Raw genomic sequence first — 23,451 nt, forward strand, 5'->3', positions numbered from 1 at the left:
GCTAGAGACTGAGTGGGAACGAATGTGGCCTTTGTTGTCTTTTCCTAGCGCTTCCTCGCGCACATGCCGGGGGAGGGGGCTGTTATTTCATGTGTGGCGGCGTGGCGATGGGAAATGAATAAAGGTAGGCAGTATGAATTATGTACATGTGTATATATGTATATGTCTGTGTGTGTGTATATTTCTATACGTTGAGATGTATATGTATGCATATGTGCGTGTGTGGACGTGTATGTATATACATGTGTATGTGGGTGGGTTGGGCCATTCTTTCGTCTGTTTCCTTGTGCTACCTCGCTTACGCGGGAGACAGCGACAATGCAAAATAAATAAATAAATAGTAATAATAATAATAAATCTTTCATTTCTTTATTTTGCTTTGTCGCTGTCTCCCGCGTTAGCTAGGTAGCGCAATGAAACAGACGAAAGAATGGCCCAACCCACCCACATACACATGTATATACATACACATCCACAACCGCAAATATACATACCTATACATCTCAATGTACACATATATATATACACACACAGACATATACATATGTACACATGTACATAATTCGTACTTTCTGCCTTTATTTATTCCCATCGCCACCTCGCCACACATGGAATAACAACCCCTCCCCCCTCATGTGTGGGAGGTAGCGCTAGGAAAAGACAACAAAGGCCCCATTCGTTCACACTCAGTCTCTAGCTGTCATGTAATAGTGCACCGAAACCACAGCTCCCTTTCCACATCCAGGCCCCACAGAACTTTCCATGGTTTACCCCAGACGCTTCACATGCCCTGGTTCAATCCAGTGACAGCACGTCGACCCCGGTATACCATATCGTTCCAATTCACTCTATTCCTTGCACGCCTTTCACCCTCCTGCATGTTCAGGCCCAGATCACTCAAAATCTTTTTCACACCATCTTTCCACCTCCAATTTGGTCTCCCACTTCTCCTCGTTCCCTCCACCTCTGACACATATATCCTCTTGGTCAATCTTTCCCCACTCATTCTCTCCGTGTGACCAAACCATTTCAAAACACCCTCTTCTGCTCTCTCAACCACACTCTTTTTATTTCCACACATCTCTCTTACCCTTACATTACTTACTTGATCAAACCACCTCACACCATATATTGTCCTCAAACATCTCATTTCCAGCACATACACCCTCCTACGCACAACTCTATCCATACCCCACGCCTTGCAGCCATACAACATTGTTGGAACCACTATTCCTTCAAACATACCCATTTTTGCTTTCCGAGATAATGTTCTCGAATTCCAAACATTCTTCAAGGCTTCCAGAATTTTCGCCCCCTCCCCCACCCTATGATTCACTTTCGCTTCCATGGTTCCATCCGCTGCCAGATCCACTCCCAGATATCTAAGACACTTTACTTCCTCCAGTTTTTCTCCATTCAAACTTACCTTCCAACTGACTTGACCCTCAACCCTTCTTTACCTAATAACCTTGCTCTTATTCACATTTACTCTTAACTTTCTTCTTTCACACACTTTACCAAACTCAGTCACCAGCTTCTGCAGTTTCTCACATGAATCAGCTACCAGAGCCGTATCATCAGCGAACAACAACTGACTCATTTCCCAAGCTCTCTCATCCACAATAGACTGCATAATTGCCCCTCTTTCCAAAACTCTTGCATTCACCTCCCTAACTACCCCATCCATAAACAAATTAAACAACCATGGAGACATCACACACCCCTGCCGCAAACCTACATTCACTGAGAACCAGTCACTTTCCTCTCTTCCTACCCGTACACATGCCTTACATCCTCGATAAAAACTTTTCACTGCTTCTAACAACTTGCCTCCCACGCCATATACTCTTAATACCTTCCACAGAGCATCTCTATCGACTCTATCATATGCCTTCTCCAGATCCATAAATGCTACATACAAATCCATTTGCTTTTGTAAGTATTTCTCACATACATTCTTCAAAGCAAAGACCTGATCCACACATCCTCTACCACTTCTGAAACCACACTGCTCTTCCCCAATCTGATGCTCTGTATATGCCTTCACCCTCTCAATCAATACCTTCCCATATAATTTCCCAGGAATACTCAACAGACTTTTTTTTTTTTTTTTGCTTTGTTGCTGTCTCCCGCGTTTGCGAGGTAGCGCAAGGAAACAGACGAAAGAAATGGCCCAACCCACCCCCATACACATGTATATACATACGTCCACACACGCAAATATACATACCTACACAGCTTTCCATGGTTTACCCCAGACGCTTCACATGCCTTGATTCAATCCACTGACAGCACGTCAACCCCGGTATACCACATCGCTCCAATTCACTCCTCTATTCCTTGCCCTCCTTTCACCCTCCTGCATGTTCAGGCCCCGATCACACAAAATCTTTTTCACTCCATCTTTCCACCTCCAATTTGGTCTCCCTCTTCTCCTCGTTCCCTCCACCTCCGACACATATATCCTCTTGGTCAATCTTTCCTCACTCATTCTCTCCATGTGCCCAAACCATTTCAAAACACCCTCTTCTGCTCTCTCAACCACGCTCTTTTTATTTCCACACATCTCTCTTACCCTTACGTTACTTACTCGATCAAACCACCTCAAACCACACATTGTCCTCAAACATCTCATTTCCAGCACATCCATCCTCCTGCGCACAACTCTATCCATAGCCCACGCCTCGCAACCATACAACATTGTTGGAACCACTATTCCTTCAAACATACCCATTTTTGCTTTCCGAGATAATGTTCTCGACTTCCACACATTCTTCAAGGCTCCCAGAATTTTCGCCCCCTCCCCCACCCTATGATCCACTTCCGCTTCCATGGGTCCATCCGCTGCCAGATCCACTCCCAGATATCTAAAACACTTCACTTCCTCCAGTTTTTCTCCATTCAAACTCACCTCTCAATTGACTTGACCCTCAACCCTACTGTACCTAATAACCTTGCTCTTATTCACATTTACTCTTAACTTTCTTCTTTCACACACTTTACCAAACTCAGTCACCAGCTTCTGCAGTTTCTCACATGAATCAGCCACCAGCGCTGTATCATCAGCGAACAACAACTGACTCACTTCCCAAGCTCTCTCATCCCCAACAGACTTCATACTTGCCCCTCTTTCCAAAACTCTTGCATTCACCTCCCTAACAACCCCATCCATAAACAAATTAAACAACCATGGAGACATCACACACCCCTGCCGCAAACCTACATTCACTGAGAACCAATCACTTTCCTCTCTTCCTACACGTACACATGCCTTACATCCTCGATAAAAACTTTTCACTGCTTCTAACAACTTGCCTCCCACACCATATATTCTTAATACCTTCCACAGAGCATCTCTATCAACTCTATCATATGCCTTCTCCAGATCCATAAATGCTACATACAAATCCATTTGCTTTTCTAAGTATTTCTCACATACATTCTTCAAAGCAAAGACCTGATCCACACATCCTCTACCACTTCTGAAACCACACTGCTCTTCCCCAATCTGATGCTCTGTACATGCCTTCACCCTCTCAATCAATACCCTCCCATATAATTTACCAGGAATACTCAACAAACTTATACCTCTGTAATTTGAGCACTCACTCTTATCCCCTTTGCCTTTGTACAATGGCACTATGCACGCATTCCGCCAATCCTCAGGCACCTCACCATGAGTCATACATACATTAAATAACCTTACCAACCAGTCAACAATACAGTCACCCCCTTTTTTAATAAATTCCACTGCAATACCATCCAAACCTGCTGCGTTGCCGGCTTTCATCTTCCGCAAAGCTTTTACTACCTCTTCTCTGTTTACCAAATCATTTTCCCTAACCCTCTCACTTTGCACACCACCTCGACCAAAACACCCTATATCTGCCACTCTATCATCAAACACATTCAACAGACTTATACCTCTGTAATTTGAGCACTCACTCTTATCCCCTTTGCCCTTGTGCAATGGCTCTATGCAAGCATTCCGCCAATCCTCTGGCATCTCACCATGAATCATACATACATTAAGTAACCTTACCAACCAGTCAACAATACAGTCACCCCCTTTTTTAATAAATTCCACTGCAATACCATCCAAACCTGCTTTCTTGCCGGCTTTCATCTTCAGAAACGCTTTTACTACCTCTTCTCTGTTTACCAAATTATTTTCCCTAACCCTCTCACTTTGCACACCACCTCGACCAAAACACCCTATATCTGCCACTCTATCATCAAAAACTTTCAACAAACCTTCAAAATACTCACTCCATCTCCTTCTCACATCACCACTACTTGTTATCACCTCCCCATTAGCCCCCTTCACTGAAGTTCCCGTTTGCCCCCTTGTCTTACGCACTTTATTCACCTCCTTCCAAAACATCTTTTTATTCTCCCTAAAATTTAATGATACTCTCTCACCCCAACTCTCATTTGCCCTCTTTTTCACCTCTTGCACCTTTCTCTTGACCTCCTGCCTCTTTCTTTTATGCATCTCCCACTCATTTGCATTTTTTCCCTGGAAAAATCGTCCAAATGCCTCTCTCTTCTCTTTCACTAATAATCCCACTTCTTCATCCCACCACTCACTACCCCTTTTAATCAACCCACCTCCCACGCTTCTCATGCCACAAGCATCTTTTGCGCAAGCCGTCACTGCTTCCCTAAATACATCCCATTCCTCCCCCAGTCCCCTTACCTCCTTTGTTCTCACCTTTTTCCATTTTGTACTCAGTCTCTCCTGGTACTTCCTCACACAAGTCTCCTTCCCAAACTCACTTACTCTCACCACCCTCTTCACCCCAACATTCTCTCTTCTTTTCTGAAAACCCCTACAAATCTTCACCTTCGCCTCCAAAAGATAATGATCAGACATCCCTCCAGTTGCACCTCTCAGCACATTTACATCAAAAAGTCTCTCTTTCGCTCGCCTATCAATTAACACGTAATGCAATAACGCTCTCTGGCCATCTCTCCTACTTACATGCGTATACTTATGTATATCTCGCTTTTTAAACCAGGTATTCCCAATCACCAGTCCTTTTTTAGCACATAAATCTACAAGCTCTTCACCATTTCCATTTACAACACTGAACACCCCATGTATACCAATTATTCCCTCAACTGCCGCATTACTCACCTTTGCATTCAAATCACCCATCACTGTAACCCGGTCTTGTGCATCAAAACCACTAACACACTCACTTAGCTGCTCCCAAAACACCTGCCTCTCATGATGTTTCTTCTCATGCCCAGGTGCATATGCACCAATAATCACCCATCTCTCTCCATCAACTTTCAGTTTTACCCATATCAATCTAGAATTTACTTTCTTACACTCTATCACATACTCCCACAACTCATGTTTCAGGAGTAGTGCTACTCTTTCTCTTCCTCTTGTCCTCTCACTAACCCCTGACTTTACTCCCAAGACATTCCCAAAGCACTCTTCCCCTTTACCCTTGAGCTTCGTTTGACTCAGAGCCAAAACATCCAGGTTCCTTTCCTCAAACATACTACCTATCTCTCCTTTTTTCTCATCTTGGTTACATCCACACACATTTAGACACCCCAATCTGAGCCCTCGAGGAGGATGAGCACTCCTCGCGTGACTCCTTCTTCTGTTTTCCCTTTTAGAAAGTTAAAATACAAAGAGGGGAGGGTTTCTGGCCCCCCGCTCCCGTCCCCTTTAGTCGCCTCCTACGACACGTGAGGAATGCGTGGGAAGTATTCTTTCTCCCCTATTACTATTATTATTATTGTTATTGTTATCATTTTTATTATCATTATTATTATTATTATTACTATTATTATTATTATTATTATTATTATTATTATTATTATTATTATTATCATTATTATTATTATTATTATTATTATAATTTCTATCATTATTATTGTTATTATTATTATTATTATTATTATCATCATTATTATTATTATTATTATTATTATTATTATTATTATTATTATTATTATTATTATTATTATTAATATTATTATTATTTTTAATATTATTATTATTATTATTATTATTGTTATTATTATTATTATTATTGTTATTATTATTATTATTATTATTATTATTATTATTATTGTTGTTGTTGTTGTTGATCATAATGATATACTTTATCGCTGTTTCCCGCGTCAGTGAGATAGCGCTAGGAAACAGATGAAGAATGACCCATCCACTCGTACTCATACATATATACATAAACGCCAGTACACTCACATATGCATACATATACGTATTAAGATGTACACATATACATATACGCATGTACATATTCTTACTTGCTTACTTTCATCCATTTCTGGCACTACCTCTCCCCACAGGAAACAGCATCGCTTCCCCCTGTTTCATCGGGGGGGGGGGGGGATACACCCCAATCGAGCCCTCGAGAGGTTGAGCACTCCTCGCGTGACTCCTTCTTCTGTTTTCCCTTTAGAATAAGTTAACATACAAATGGGCCAGGGTTTCTGGCCCCGCTCCCGTCCCTTTTATCGCCTCCCGTACACGTGAGGAATGCGTGGGAAGTATTCTTTCTCCCCTATTACATTATATTATTTATTGTTTCCATTTTTCATTCACATTATTATTTTATTATTACTTCTTATATATTCTTATATTATTATTTTTTATTCATATTATTCATCATTCATTATTATTATTTATTTATTATAATTCCTACTCATTATTATTATTATTATTATAATTATTATTATTATCATCATCATAATATTATTATTACTTTATATTATTAATATTATTATTATTATTAATTATTATTATTATTAATATTATTATTATTTTTAATATTATATGGTAGTGACAGGAAAACACACGAAAAAGGCCACATTCGTTCACACTCAGTCTCTAGCTGTCATGTGTAATGCACCGAAACCACAGCTCCCTATCCATATCCAGGCCCCACAGACCTTTCCATGGTTTACCCCAGACGTTTCACATGCACTGGTTCAGTCCCTTGATAGTACGTTGACCCTGGTATACCAAATTGTCCCAAATCACTCTATTCTTTGCCCACTTCTCATCCTCCTGTATTTTCAGGCCCCGATCGCTGAAAATCTTTTCACTCCATCCTTTCACCTCTACTTTAGTCTTCCGCTTCTCCCTCTTCCCTCCACTTCTGACACATATATCCTCTTTGTGAATCTTTCCTCACTCATTCTCTTCATATGTCTAATCCATTTCAGCACACCCTCTTCTGCTCTCTCGGCCACACTCTATTCATTTTCACACATCTCTCTTATCCTTTCGTTACTTACTCGATCAAACCACCTCACACCACATACTGTCTTCAAAACATTTAATTTCCAACACATCCACCCTCCTCCATACAACCCTACTTACAGCCCATGCCTTGCAACCATATAACATTGTTGGAACTACTATTCCTTCAAACATACCCATTTTTGCTCTCCGGGATCACGTGTATATGTATGTAAATGTCTGTGTATTTGTATGTATATGTACGTATATGCGTATATGTTGATATGTATTTGTATATGTGCGTTTATTGGCGTTTATGTATATATATGTGTGTACGAGTGGATGAGCCATTCTTCGTCTGTTTCCTAACACTACCTCGCTGACATGGGGAAACAGCGATCAAGCATAATGAAAAAGATAGATAAAATGAAAAAGTTTGTTACTATTATAGCTACACCACCAATTTTCCGGTATTTGGTTCCAAAGTCTTACCGAATTAACCATGCTGCCGCACCAACCGTGGTTATGTATTAATAATCCATCAGTACACCTCAAACCCACTAATTATACATCTCCCATGTGTATAAACTACACCATGGACTGCAAGAGATTTAGATTAAACAAATATTAAATGTTTGAACACCCTAAGATGGTGAGTCTGTCCTTAGATTGTTTGAATCCTATGGGGTATTCTTTGTCTTCTGTTGTTAGTGTTTTCCTAGGTGTGCATCGCCAGAATACTGCAGTTTTGTCTGCATTATACACCTGCTCAGGACTGAGGTGCTCGTTAGCTATGAGTTTCACAAATTCGTCAACGTACTCGGCAGCTCCCTCGTGGTTTGCAGACCGCTTTTCTCTGCACACTTTATTCATGGAAATTCCATGATGCTTCGTGAGCCTTTGAAGCCATCCTTCACTATAGTTATGCTTATGTTGTAATTTAAGTTCTATATGTAACAACTTAGCCTGGTTCATTATCATGCTATCTGACAAGCCCACTCCATCACTCCCGACGCTGTCGAAACCATTCTATCATCACTCGATCGTGCTCAGTATTCTTACCATCTTTCAGAGTTTTTCTAATCGTCATTTGCTTTTTGGAATCGTTGTCTGAATAGAATTTCAATATTTTCTCCCTTTGCTTCTTTATATCATAAACAGTTGATGAACCAATACTGTAGATGTTACACAGCTGACGCACAGAAACACCATGGTCCATTTTTTTCAACAGCTCTACTTTATCTTGGATCGATATGGACTGGTGTTTATGTTTGACACCACAACTGACACTCTCTTATGTCTTAGAAGCCATAGCAAGGGTTAAATTTAAGCAAAATAAGCTAAGAATTTCACAGGTTTGCGGTGTCAACACCAACAATGCTGTGTAAAGAATGTAAATAAGCGCACCCTACACACAATGCCATCTGTGACCGCCCAGTAAACTAGTCTAGTGGCCACGGTAATTTCAAGTTCCCTCACGTAATTTTGTCTGTACTAAAGGAAGTGCCGAACCATCAGTTTCTTGAAAATCGGTGGTGCACCTGTATTATATATGATTGCTATTTCCCGTGTCAATGAGGTAGGCCAGGAAACAGACAAATAATGGCCCATCCACTCATATACATATATATGTACATAAACGCCCACATACGCACATATACATATCAACATATACAGACATTACATACCTACACGTGTACATATTCATACTTGCTTGCCTTCATCAATTCCTGTCACTATCCCGCCCCACAGGAAAAACAGCATCACTATCCCCTGCTTCAGGGAGGCACTGCCAAGAATACAGATGAAAAGACCCATTCATTCACACTCAGTCTCTTGCTGTCATGTGTTAAGCACCGAAACCTTAGCTCCATATCCATATCTAGATCCCACAGGCCTTTCCGTGGTTTACTCGAGATGCTTCACATGCCCTGGTTCAGTCCATCGACAGCACGTCGACCCCGGTATACCACATCATTCCAGTTCAATATATTCCTTACATGCCTCTCACCCTCCTGTATGTTCAGGCCCCGATCGCTCAAAGTCTTTTTCACTCCATCCTTCCACCTCCAATTTGGTTTCCCGCTTCTCCTTGTTCCCTCCTCCTCTGACACATATATCATCTTTGTCAATCTTTCCTCTCTCATTATCTTCCTATGTCCAAACCGTTTCAACACACCCTTTTCTTCTCTCTCAACCATACTCTTTCTATTTCCATACATCTCTTACCTTTACATTACTTACTCGATCAAACGACCTCAAACCACATATTGTCCTCAAGCATCTCATTTCCAACACATCCACCCTCCTCCATACAACCCTATCTATAGCCCATGCCTCCTCAACCATATAACATTGTTGGAACTACTATTCCTTCAAGCATACCCATTTTTGTTCTCCGAGATAACGTTCTCTCCTTCCACACATTCTTCATCAGTCCCAGAACCTTCCCCCCCCCACCCCTCACTCAGTGACTCACTTCCACTTCCATGGTTCCATCCACTGCTAAGTCCACTGCCAGATATCTAAAACACCTCACTTCCTCTAATGTTTCTCCATTCAAACTTGCACCCAGTTAACTTGTCCCTCAACCCAACTGAGCCTAATAACCTTGCTCATATTCACATTTACTCTCAACTTTCTCCTTTCACACACTTTTCCAAACTCAGTCACCAACCTCTATAGTTTCTTACACGAATCAGCAACTAGACCTGCATCATCGACAAACAACAACTGACTCACTTCCCAGGCCCTCTCATTCACAACAGACTGCATTCTCACCCGTCTCTCCAAAACTCTTGCATTTACCTCCCTAACTACCCCAGCCATAAACAAATTAAACACATATAGGAACATCACACACCCCTGCCATAGATCGACAGTCACTGGGAACCAATCACTCTCCTCTTTTCCTGCTCATACACATTCCTTACATCCTTGGTAAAAACTTTCCACTGCTTCTAGCAGCTTACCTCCCATACCATATATTCTTAGAACCTTCCACAAAGCATTTCTGTCAAAGTACTTCTATCACATGCGTTCTCCAGATCCATAAAAGCTACATAAAAATCCATTTGCATTTCGAAGTATTTCTCACATAAATTCTTCAAAGCAAACACTTGATCCACACATCCTGTACCACTTTAGAAACCACACTGCTCTTCCCATATCTGAGGCTCTGTACATGCCTTCACCCTCTCAGTCAATACCCTCCCATATAACTTCCCAGAAATACTCAACAAACGCATACCTCCGTAATTTGAACACTCCCATTTATCCCCTTTGCCTTTGTACAATGGCACTATACATGCATTATGCCAATCCTCAGGTTGTATACCATGGTCCATACATGCATTGAATATCCTTACCAACCAATCAAAAACACAGTCACCCCCTCTTTTAATAAATTCCACTGCAATACCATCGAAACCTGCCGCCTTGCCTTCTTTCATCTTCCGCAAAGCTTTCACTACCTCTTCTTTCTTCACCAAATCATTCTCCCTGACCCTCTCACTTCATACACCACCCCGACCAAAACACCCAACTTCCAGTCATTTGCTCTACTCTGCAAATATTGCCCAAATGCCTCTCTTTTCTGTCACTAAAAATCTTACTTCTTCATCCCATCACTCACTACCCTTTCTAATGTGCCCACCTCCCAACTTTCTCATACCAAATGCATCTTTCGCGCAAGCCATCACTGCTTCCCTAAATATATCCCACTCCTCACCCATGCCCCTCACATCATTTGCTCTCACCTTTGCTATTCTGCCCTCAATCTCTCCTGATACTTACTCACCCAAGTCTGCTTTCCAAGCTCGATCACTCTCACCTCTCTCTTCTCACCAACATTCTCTCTTCCTTTCTGAAAGCCTGCACAAATCTTCACGTTCGCCTCCAAAAGATGGTGATCAGACATCTCTCCAGCTGCCCCTCTCAGCACAAAAACATCCAAAAATCTCTCTTTTACTTGCTTATGAATTAACACGTAATCCAGTAATGCCCTTTGACCATCTATCCTACTCACATATGTTTGAAGAAATAGTGGTTCCAGCAGTGTTAAATGGTTGCGAGGTGTGGGCTATAGATAGGGTTGTACGGAGGAGGGTGGATGTGTTGGAAATGAGATGTTTCAGGACAATATGTGGTGTCAAGTGGTTTGATCGAGTAAGTAATGAAAAGGTAAGAGAGATGTGTGGTAATAAAAAGAGTGTGATTGAGGGAGCAGAAGAGGGAGTATTGAAATGGTTTGGTCACATGGAGAGAATGAGTGAGGAAAGATTGACAAAGAGGATATATGTGTCAGAGGTAAAGGGAACGAGGAGAAGTGGGAGACCAAATTGGAGGTAGAAAGATGGAGTAAAAAAGATTTGATGTGTTGGAAATGAGATGTTTCAGGACAATATGTGGTGTCAAGTGGTTTGATCGAGTAAGTAATGAAAAGGTAAGAGAGATTTGTGGTGATAAAAAGAGTGTGATTGAGGGAGCAGAAGAGGGAGTATTGAAATGGTTTGGTCACATGGAGAGAATGAGTGAGGAAAGATTGACAAAGAGGATATATGTGTCAGAGGTAAAGGGAACGAGGAGAAGTGGGAGACCAAATTGGAGGTAGAAAGATGGAGTAAAAAAGATTTGAGCGATCGGGGCTGAACATGCAGGAGGGTGAAAGGCGTGCAAGGAATATAGTGAATTGGAACGATGTGGTATACCTGGGTCGACGTGCTATCAGTGGATTGAACCAGGGCATGTGAAGCGTCTGGGGTAAACCATGCAAAGTTCTGTGGGGCCTGGATGTGGAAAGGGAGCTATGGTTTCGGTGCATTATACATGACAGCTAGAGACTGAGTGTGAACGAATGGGGCCTTTTTTGTCTTTTCCTAACGCTACCTCTCGCACATGCGAGGGGAGGGGGTTGTTATTTCAAGTGTGGCAGGGTGGGGACGGGAATGAATAAGGGCAGACAGTATGAATTATGTACATCGGTATATATGTATATGTCTGTGTATATATATATATATATATATATATATATATATATATATATATATATATATATATATATATATATATATATATATATATAAATGTGTGTGGATGTAACCAAGATGTGAAAAAAGGAGAGACAGGTAGTATGTTTGAGGAAAGGAACCTGGATGTTTTGGCTCTGAGTGAAACGAAGCTCAAGGGTAAAGGGGAAGAGTGGTTTGGGAATGTCTGGGGAGTAAAGTCAGGGGTTAGTGAAAGGACAAGAGCAAGGGAAGGAGTAGCAATACTCCTGAAACAGGAGTTGTGGGAGTATGTGATAGAATGTAAGAAACTAAATTCTCGATTAATATGGGTAAAACTGAAAGTTGATGGAGAGAGGTGGGTGATTATTGGTGCATATGCACCTGGGCATGAGAAGAAAGATCATGAGAGGCAAGTGTTTTGGGAGCAGCTGAATGAGTGTGTTAGTGGTTTTGATGCACGAGACCGGGTTATAGTGATGGGTGATTTGAATGCAAAGGTGAGTAATGTGGCAGTTGAGGGAATAATTGGTATACATGGGGTGTTCAGTGTTGTAAATGGAAATGGTGAAGAGCTTGTAGATTTATGTGCTGAAAAAGGATTGATGATTGGGAATACCTGGTTTAAAAAGCGAGATATACATAAGTATATTTATGTAAGTAGGAGAGATGGCCAGAGAGCGTTATTGGATTACGTGTTAATTGACAGGCGTGCGAAAGAGAGACTTTTGGATGTTAATGTGCTTAGAGGTGCAACTGGAGGGATGTCTAATCATTATCTTATGGAGGCTAAGGTGAAGATTTGTATGGGTTTTCAGAAAAGAAGAGTGAATGTTGGGGTGAAGAGGGTGGTGAGAGTAAGTGAGCTTGGGAAGGAGACCTGTGTGAGGAAGTACCAGGAGAGACTGAGTACAGAATGGAAAAAGGTGAGAACAATGGAAGTAAGGGGAGTGGGGGAGGAATGGGATGTATTTAGGGAATCAGTGATGGATTGCGCAAAAGATGCTTGTGGCATGAGAAGAGTGGGAGGTGGGTTGATTAGAAAGGGTAGTGAGTGGTGGGATGAAGAAGTAAGAGTATTAGTGAAAGAGAAGAGAGAGGCATTTGGACGATTTTTGCAGGGAAAAAATGCAATTGAGTGGGAGATGTATAAAAGAAAGAGACAGGAGGTCAAGAGAAAGGTGCAAAAGGTGAAAAAAAGGGCAAATGAGAGTTGGGGTGAGAGAGTATCATTAAATTTTAGGGAGAATAAAAAGATGTTCTGGAAGGAGGTAAATAAAGTGCGTAAGACAAGGGAGCAAATGGGAACTTCAGTGAAGGGCGCAAATGGGGTGATAACAAGTAGTGGTGATGTGAGAAGGAGATGGAGTGAGTATTTTGAAGGTTTGTTGAATGTGTTTGATGATAGAGTGGCAGATATAGGGTGTTTTGGTCGAGGTGGTGTGCAAAGTGAGAGGGTTAGGGAAAATGATTTGGTAAACAGAGAAGAAGTAGTGAAAGCTTTGCGGAAGATGAAAGCCAGCAAGGCAGCAGGTTTGGATGGTATTGCAGTGGAATTTATTAAAAAAGGGGGTGACTGTATTGTTGACTGGTTGGTAAGGTTATGTAATGTATGTATGACTCATGGTGAGGTGCCTGAGGATTGGCGGAATACGTGCATAGTGCCATTGTACAAAGGCAAAGGGGATAAGAGTGAGTGCTCAAATTACAGAGGTATAAGTTTGTTGAGTATTCCTGGTAAATTATATGGGAGGGTATTGATTGAGAGGGTGAAGGCATGTACAGAGCATCAGATTGGGGAAGAGCAGTGTGGTTTCAGAAGAGGTAGAGGATGTGTGGATCAGGTCTTTGCTTTGAAGAATGTATGTGAGAAATACTTAGAAAAGCAAATGGATTTGTATGTAGCATTTATGGATCTGGAGAAGGCATATGATAGAGTTGATAGAGATGCTCTGTGGAGGGTATTAAGAATATATGGTGTGGGAGGAAAGTTGTTAGAAGCAGTGAAAAGTTTTTATCGAGGATGTAAGGCATGTGTACGTGTAGGAAGAGAGGAAAGTGATTGGTTCTCAGTGAATGTAGGTTTGCGGCAGGGGTGTGTGATGTCTCCATGGTTGTTTAATTTGTTTATGGATGGGGTTGTGAGGGAAGTGAATGCAAGAGTTTTGGAAAGAGGGGCAAGTATGAAGTCTGTTGGGGATGAGAGAGCTTGGGAAGTGAGTCAGTTGTTGTTCGCTGATGATACAGCGCTGGTGGCTGATTCATGTGAGAAACTGCAGGAGCTGGTGACTGAGTTTGGTAAAGTGTGTGGAAGAAGAAAGTTAAGAGTAAATGTGAATAAGAGCAAGGTTATTAGGTACAGTAGGGTTGAGGGTCAAGTCAATTGGGAGGTGAGTTTGAATGGAGTAAAACTGGAGGAAGTGAAGTGTTTTAGATATCTGGGAGTGGATCTGGCAGCGGATGGAACCATGAAAGCGGAAGTGGATCATAGGGTGGGGGAGGGGGCGAAAATTCTGGGGGCCTTGAAGAATGTGTGGAAGTCGAGAACATTATCTCGGAAAGCAAAAATGGGTATGTTTGAAGGAATAGTGGTTCCAAAAATGTTGTATGGTTGCGAGGCGTGGACTATGGATAGAGTTGTGCGCAGGAGGATGGATGTGCTGTAAATGAGATGTTTGAGGACAATGTGTGGTGTGAGGTGGTTTGATCGAGTAAGTAACGTAAGGGTAAGAGAGATGTGTGGAAATAAAAAGAGCGTGGTTGAGAGAGCAGAAGAGGTTGGAGGGAACGAGGAGAAGAGGGAGACCAAATTGGAGGTGGAAAGATGGAGTGAAAAAGATTTTGTGTGATCGGGGCCTGAACATGCAGGAGGGTGAAAGGAGGGCAAGGAATAGAGGAGTGAATTGGAGCGATGTGGTATACCGGGGCTGACGTGCTGTCAGTGGATTGAATCAAGGCATGTGAAGCGTCTGTGGTAAACCATGGAAAGCTGTGTAGGTATGTATATTTGCGTGTGTGGACGTATGTATATACATGTGTATGGGGGTGGTTTGGGCCATTTCTTTCGTCTGTTTCCTTGCGCTACCTCGCTAACGCGGGAGACAGCGACAAAGCAAAAAAAAGAAAAAAAAAAAAAAAAAAAAAAAATATATATATATATATATATATATATATATATATATATATATATATATATATATATATATATATATATGTAAATTTATTTATTTATTTATTTATTTACTTTATTTATATTGCATTGTCACTGTCTCCTGTGTTAGCGAGGTTGCGCAAGGAAATAGTCTCTAGCTGTCATGTATAATGCACAAAAACCACAGCTCCCTTTCCACATCTAGGCCTAACAAAACTTTTCATATTTTACCCCAGATGCTTCACATGCCCAGGAATTGATATATATATATATATATATATATATATATATATATATATATATATATATATATATATATATATATATATATATATATATATTTTTTTTTTTTTGCTTTGTCGCTGTCTCCCGCGTTTGCGAGGTAGCGCAAGGAAACAGACGAAAGAAATGGCCCAACCCACCCCCATACACATGCCTTGATTCAACCCACTGACAGCACGTCAACCCCGGTATACCACATCGATCCAATTCACTCTATTCTTTGCCCTCCTTTCACCCTCCTGCATGTTCAGGCCCCGATCACACAAAATCTTTTTCACTCCATCTTTCCACCTCCAATTTGGTCTCCCTCTTCTCCTCGTTCCCTCCACCTCCGACACATATATCCTCTTGGTCAATCTTTCCTCACTAATTCTCTCCATGTGACCAAACCACTTCAAAACACCCTCTTCTGCTCTCTCAACCACGCTCTTTTTATTTCCACACATCTCTCTTACCCTTACGTTACTTACTCGATCAAACCACCTCACACCACACATTGTCCTCAAACATCTCATTTACAGCACATCCATCCTCCTGCGCACAACTCTATCCATAGTCCACGCCTCGCAACCATACAACATTGTTGGAACCACTATTCCTTCAAACATACCCATTTTTGCTTTCCGAGATAATGTTCTCGACTTCCACACATTCTTCATGGCTCCCAGAATTTTCGCCCCCTCCCCCACCCTATGATCCACTTCCGCTTCCATGGTTTCATCCGCTGACAGATCCACTCCCAGATATCTAAAACACTTCACTTCCTCCAGTTTTTCTCCATTCAAACTCACCTCCCAATTGAATTGACCCTCAACCCTACTGTACCTAATAACCTTGCTCTTATTCACATTTACTCTTAACTTTCTTCTTTCACACACTTGACCAAACTGAGTCACCAGCTTCTGCAGTTTCTCACATGAATCAGCCACCAGCGCTGTATCATCAGCGAACAACAACTGACTCACTTCCCAAGCTCTCTCATCCCCAACAGACTTCATACTTGCCCCTCTTTCCAAAACTCTTGCATTCACCTCGCTAACAACCCCATCCATAAACAAATTAAACAACCATGGAGACATCACACACCCCTGCCGCAAACCTACATTCACTGAGAACCAATCACTTTCCTCTCTTCCTACACGTACACATGCCTTACATCCTCGATAAAAACTTTTCACTGCATCTAACAACTTGCCTCCCACACCATATATTCTTAATACCTTCCACAGAGCATCTCTATCAACTCTATCATATGCCTTCTCCAGATCCATAAATGCTACATACAAATCCATTTGCTTTTCTAAGTATTTCTCACATACATTCTTCAAAGCAAAGACCTGATCCACACATCCTCTACCACTTCTGAAACCACACTGCTCTTCCCCAATCTGATGCTCTGTACATGCCTTCACCCTCTCAATCAATATCCTCCCATATAATTTACCAGGAATACTCAACAAACTTATACCTCTGTAATTTGAGCACTCACTCTTATCCCCTTTGCCTTTGTACAATGGCACTATGCACGCATTCCGCCAATCCTCAGGCACCTCACCATGAGTCATTTTTTTTTTCCGCTGTCTCCCGCATTTGCGAGGTAGCGCAAGGAAACAGACGAAAGAAATGGCCCAACCCACCCCCATACACATGTATATACATACGTCCACACACGCAAATATACATACCTACACAGCTTTCTATGGTTTACCCCAGACGCTTCACATGCCTTGATTCAATCCACTGACAGCATGTCAACCCCGGTATACCACATCGCTCCAATTCACTCTATTCCTTGCCCTCCTTTAAACCTCGTGCATGTTCCGGCCCCGATCACACAAAATCTTTTTCACTCCATCTTTCCACCTCCAATTTGGTCTCCCTCTTCTCCTCGTTCCCTCCACCTCCGACACATATATCCTCTTGGTCAATCTTTCCTCACTCATTCTCTCCATGTGACCAAACCATTTCAAAACACCCTCTTCTGCTCTCTCAACCACGCTCTTTTTATTTCCACACATCTCTCTTACCCTTATGTTACTTACTCGATCAAACCACCTCACACCACACATTGTCCTCAAACATCTCATTTCCAGCACATCCATCCTCCTGCGCACAACTCTATCCATAGTCCACGCCTCGCAACCATACAACATTGTTGGAACCACTATTCCTTCAAACATACCCATTTTTGCTTTCCGAGATAATGTTCTCGACTTCCACACATTCTTCAAGGCACCCAGAATTTTCGCCCCCTCCCCCACCCTATGATCCACTTCCGCTTCCATGGTTCCATCCGCTGCCAGATCCACTCCCATATATCTAAAACACTTCACTTCCTCCAGTTTTTCTCCATTCAAACTCATCTCCCAATTGACTTGACCCTCAACCCTACTGTACCTAATAACCTTGCTCTTATTCACATTTACTCTTAACTTTCTTCTTTCACACACTTTACCAAACTCAGTCACCAGCTTCTGCAGTTTCTCACATGAATCAGCCACCAGCGCTGTATCATCAGCGAACAACAACTGACTCACTTCCCAAGCTCTGTCATCCCCAACAGACTTCATACTTGCCCCTCTTTCCAAAACTCTTGCATTCACCTCCCTCACAACCCCATCCATAAACAAATTAAACAACCATGGAGACATCACACACCCCTGCCGCAAACCTACATTCACTGAGAACCAATCACTTTCCTCTCTTCCTACACGTACACATGCCTTACATCCTCGATAAAAACTTTTCACTGCTTCTAACAACTTGCCTCCCACACCATATATTCTTAATACCTTCCACAGAGCATCTCTATCAACTCTATCATATGCCTTCTCCAGATCCATAAATGCTACATACAAATCCATTTGCTTTTCTAAGTATTTCTCACATACAATCTTCAAAGCAAACACCTGATCCACACATCCTCTACCACTTCTGAAACCACACTGCTCTTCCCCAATGAGTCATACATACATTAAATAACCTTACCAACCAGTCAACAATACAGTCACCCCCTTTTTTAATAAATTCCACTGCAATACCATCCAAACCTGCTGTGTTGCCGGCTTTCATCTTCCGCAAAGCTTTTACTACCTCTTCTCTGTTTACCAAATCATTTTCCCTAACCCTCTCACTTTGCACACTACCTCGACCAAAACACCCTATATCTGCCACTCTATCATCAAACACATTCAACAAACCTTCAAAATACTCACTCCATCTCCTTCTCACATCACCACTACTTGTTATCACCTCCCCATTTGCGCCCTTCACTGAAGTTCCCATTTGCTCCCTTGTCTCACGCACTTTATTTACCTCCTTCCAGAACATATTTTTATTCTACCTAAAATTTAATGATACTCTCTCACCCCAACTCTCATTTGCCCTCTTTGTCACCTCTTGCACCTTTCTCTTGACCTCCTGCCTCTTTCCTTTATATATCTCCCACTCATTTGCATTTTTTCTCAGCAAAAATCGTCTTACCCTTACGTTACTCACTCGATCAAACCACCTCACACCACACATTGTCCTCAAACATCTCATTTCCAGCACATCCATCCTCCTGCGCACAACTCTATCCATAGCCCACGCCTCGCAACCATACAACATTGTTGGAACCACTATTCCTTCAAACATACCCATTTTTGCTTTCCGAGATAATGTTCTCGACTTCCACACATTCTTCAAGGCCCCCAGAATTTTCGCCCCCTCCCCCACCCTATGATCCACTTCCGCTTCCATGGTTCCATCTGCTGCCAGATCCACTCCCAGATATCTAAAACACTTCACTTCCTCCAGTTTTTCTCCATTCAAACTCACCTCCCAATTGACTTGACCCTCAACCCTACTGTACCTAATAACTTTGCTCTTATTCACATTTACTCTTAACTTTCTTCTTCCACACACTTTACCAAACTCAGTCACCAGCTTCTGCAGTTTCTCACATGAATCAACCTCCAGCGCTGTATCATCAGCGAACAACAACTGACTCACTTCCCAAGCTCTCTCATCCCCACCTGACTTCATACTTGCCCCTCTTTCCAAAACTCTTGCATTTACCTCCCTAACAACCCCATCCATAAACAAATTAAACAACCATGGAGACATCACACACCCCTGCCGCAAACCTACATTCACTGAGAACCAATCACTTTCCTCTCTTCCTACACGTACACATGCCTTACATCCTCGATAAAAACTTTTCACTGCTTCTAACAACTTGCCTCCCACACCATATATTCTTAATACCTTCCACAGAGCATCTCTATCAACTCTATCATATGCCTTCTCCAGATCCATAAATGCTATATACAAATCCATTTGCTTTTCTAAGTATTTCTCACATACATTCTTCAAAGCAAACACCTGATCTACACATCCTCTACCACTTCTGAAACCACACTGCTCTTCCCCAATCTGATGCTCTGTACATGCCTTCACCCTCTCTATCAATACCCTCCCATATAATTTACCAGGAATACTCAACAAACTTATACCTCTGTAATTTGAGCACTCACCCTTATCCCCTTTGCCTTTGTACAATGGCACTATGCACGCATTCCGCAATCCTCAGGCACCTCACCGTGAGTCATACATACATTAAATAACCTTACCAACCAGTCAACAATACAGTCACCCCCTTTTTTAATAAATTCCACTGCAATACCATCCAAACCTGCTGCGTTGCCGGCTTTCATCTTCCGCAAAGCTTTTACTACCTCTTCTCTGTTTACCAAATCATTTTCCCTAACCCTCTCACTTTGCACACCACCTCGACCAAAACACCCTATATCTGCCACTCTATCATCAAACACATTCAACAAACCTTCAAAATACTCACTCCATCTCCTTCTCACATCACCACTACTTGTTATCACCTCCCCATTTGCGCCCTTCACTGAAGTTCCCATTTGCTCCCTTGTCTTACGCACTTTACCTCCTTCCAGAACATCTTTTTATTCTCCCTAAAATTTAATGATACTCTCTCACCCCAACTCTCATTTGCCCTTTTTTTCACCTCTTGCACCTTTCTCTTGACCTCCTGTCTCTTTATTTTATACGTCTCCCACTCAACTGCATTTTTTCCCTGCAAAAATCGTGCAAATGCCTCTCTCTTCTCTTTCACTAATACTCTTACTTCTTCATCCCACCACTCACTACCCTTTCTAATCAACCCACCTACCACTCTTCTCATGCCACAAGCATCTTTTGCGCAATCCATCACTGATTCCCTAAATACATCCCATTCCTCCCCCACTCCCCTTACTTCCATTGTTCTCACCTTTTCCATTCTGTACTCAGTCTCTCCTGGTACTTCCTCACACAAGTCTCCTTCCCAAGCTCACTTACTCTCACCACCCTCTTCACCCCAACATTCACTCTTTTTTTCTGAAAACCCATACAAATCTTCACCTTAGCCTCCACAAGATAATGATCAGACATCCCTCCAGTTGTACCTCTCAGCACATTAACATCCAAAAGTCTCTCTTTCGCGCGCCTGTCAATTAACACGTAATCTAATAACGCTCTCTGGCCATCTCTCCTACTTACATAAGTATACTTATGTATATCTCGATTTTTAAACCAGGTATTCCTAATCATCAGTCCTTTTTCAGCGCATAAATGTACAAGCTCTTCACCATTTCCATTTACAACACTGAACACCCCATGTATACCAATTATTCCCTCAACTGCCACATTACTCACCTTTGCATTCAAATCCCCCATCACTATAACCCGGTCTCATGCATCAAAACCACTAACACAGGTAGGGCTAAGAAAAGACAACAAAGGTCACATTCATTCATAATCAGTCTCCAGCTGTCATGTATAATGCACCAAAACCACAGCTCCCTGTCCACATCTAGGCCCCACAAAACTTTCCATGGTTTACCCCAGACGCTTAACATGCCCTGGTTCAATCCATTGACAGCACGCCAACCCCGGTACACCACATCGTTGCCCTCTGTCAGTATCCTGTTAAGGATGAGGCATTGAAGGCTAACATGTGGCTGTGGAGTTCAGCAGTTACAGAAGATCTTTTGCCTTGGCCATCCCCTTAAGGTACATTCCAAAAAAAAGGGTCATTAGAGATATAGATGAAAATAGTTTTGTCATGAATGCAGGGAGATAGGTTGGTAAAGCAAATTTTAAGGATTGAAGAAAAAGGAAGCAGCTTGAGAGGAAGACAATCAGAATCCTTAAAGTAATGGAATTTAAAAGGGAAAGGACTCAGGGAAATGAGAAGGGAATCAGTTATACTATGAAAGTATGTTTAGAAAGGGCAGCCTAGAGACTTCTCTGCTGTGGCCATCCATCAGAGGAAAGTTTAATAAAGTTTTGGTTGGGATGAGATGTAAGATAACTACATAGGTTGACAGACAGATGAATATTATTTCACATGTCTTCTCACAATTGTACATCATAAATTTCTCATGTTATTTGACTGCAGATAGCTGAGGAAGAAGGAAAGAAGAAAGCTCGTCCCTTGCGTGTGAAGAAGCTTTATCTTTTGGCTGCTCAACTTGTTCAAGAACATAATGCTAGAATGAAGAATGTAATGAAAGAAGGTATGTTAAAAAACAATATTCTTATGTGTATTGTACATGCTTTGTATGTCTTTGACTGTTTCTCCATCTGAATATCCTTTGCCATTTCTAAATGTACTGGAAAACTGGCAGAGCAAAATATCTAGGCTCCTTGTTCATAAATCTTTACTTAAAACCTTTAAGCTTTATCACCTCTGATATATGTACTTAAAACATTTAAGCTTGATCACCTCTGATGTATGTACTTAAAACCTTTAAGCTTGATCACCTCTGATATATGTACTCTCTTTCTCACCTATGGACAGAACCCTGTGAGCTGTTGAGAGAATTCTTGCTCTTTAGATGTTTGGACTACTACTACTTATCAAACAATGAATTGTACTCATTGGGATTCACCTCCTCTGACCATTATCAACAGGGCTAACCCTTCCTATGTTCTCTGTTCTCTGAGAATGTAGGGTTCTGACTATTAAGGGGACCCTTATCTCTGATTTTTATAGGGACATATCCAAGGGCTCCCAAAGAGCTTTTGATTTAGGAGGGAGTTTGAAGTGTGATGGGACCCCCAGAAGACAGGGCTTGCCCTGATTATTAACCATGGGAATTCTGTCATGATGAGAGAATATTCAGGTGGACTCCTCTGCCACAGATTCAGCTCCTATTTTCTTATGTTTTTCTCCGCTTCTCATTGTAGAGTTCACATGGTTTAGTGATAGGACCTTAGTTTGATATGTCTAAAGCTATCATCTTTTTCCATTGACAAAAATCCTCAAGACTGGATTGTAAAATTTAGTAGCTCCAGTATCCCTGAAGCAGGTACAACAACCCTGATGCAAGAGGATACTTGATGTGCCAGTTCTTTTGCATGTTTCCTTGAACTCTCTTTGAGTTGTCACCATTGGAAAAGGATAATTTTTTATCAAATTTTGGGTTTTGGAATATTCACTTCAAAATTCATTTTTGTAAACAGATGCTCAGAGGAAAGTTTGGAGAATGTTTAACTGATGTTTTAATAAGATTATGGTCATTCTTGTATTCTTAGACTAAATTAGTCAGTTTGGCAATCTTTTCAGGATTCATTAAGGTATTTTGATGAATCTGCTGTAGATTAATCAAAGTTATGTTTTGAAGTTGGCTCTGTTGTGAATTAATCAGAGTCATGTTTTGAAGTTGCCTCTGTTGTAAGTTAATCAAAGTTATGTTTTGAAGTTGGCTCTGTTGTAAATTTATCAA

At 41.6% G+C, this 23,451-nt stretch overlaps 1 protein-coding gene across 2 annotated transcripts in view; it reads left to right on the forward strand.

The window, feature by feature from the left end:
- Oseg4 (intraflagellar transport protein Oseg4) overlaps positions 1 to 23,451 on the forward strand; it is a 600,898-nt gene that overhangs the window by 476,113 nt on the left and 101,334 nt on the right. For both annotated transcript variants that reach the window (XM_071662283.1, XM_071662291.1), the window contains exon 20: positions 22,122 to 22,239. In XM_071662283.1, coding sequence (XP_071518384.1) covers positions 22,122 to 22,239 — 118 coding nt within the window. The remainder of the gene's footprint in view (positions 1 to 22,121; positions 22,240 to 23,451) is intronic.

This window comes from Panulirus ornatus, chromosome 1, assembly GCF_036320965.1.
Source record: "Panulirus ornatus isolate Po-2019 chromosome 1, ASM3632096v1, whole genome shotgun sequence".
NCBI lineage: Eukaryota > Metazoa > Arthropoda > Malacostraca > Decapoda > Palinuridae > Panulirus > Panulirus ornatus.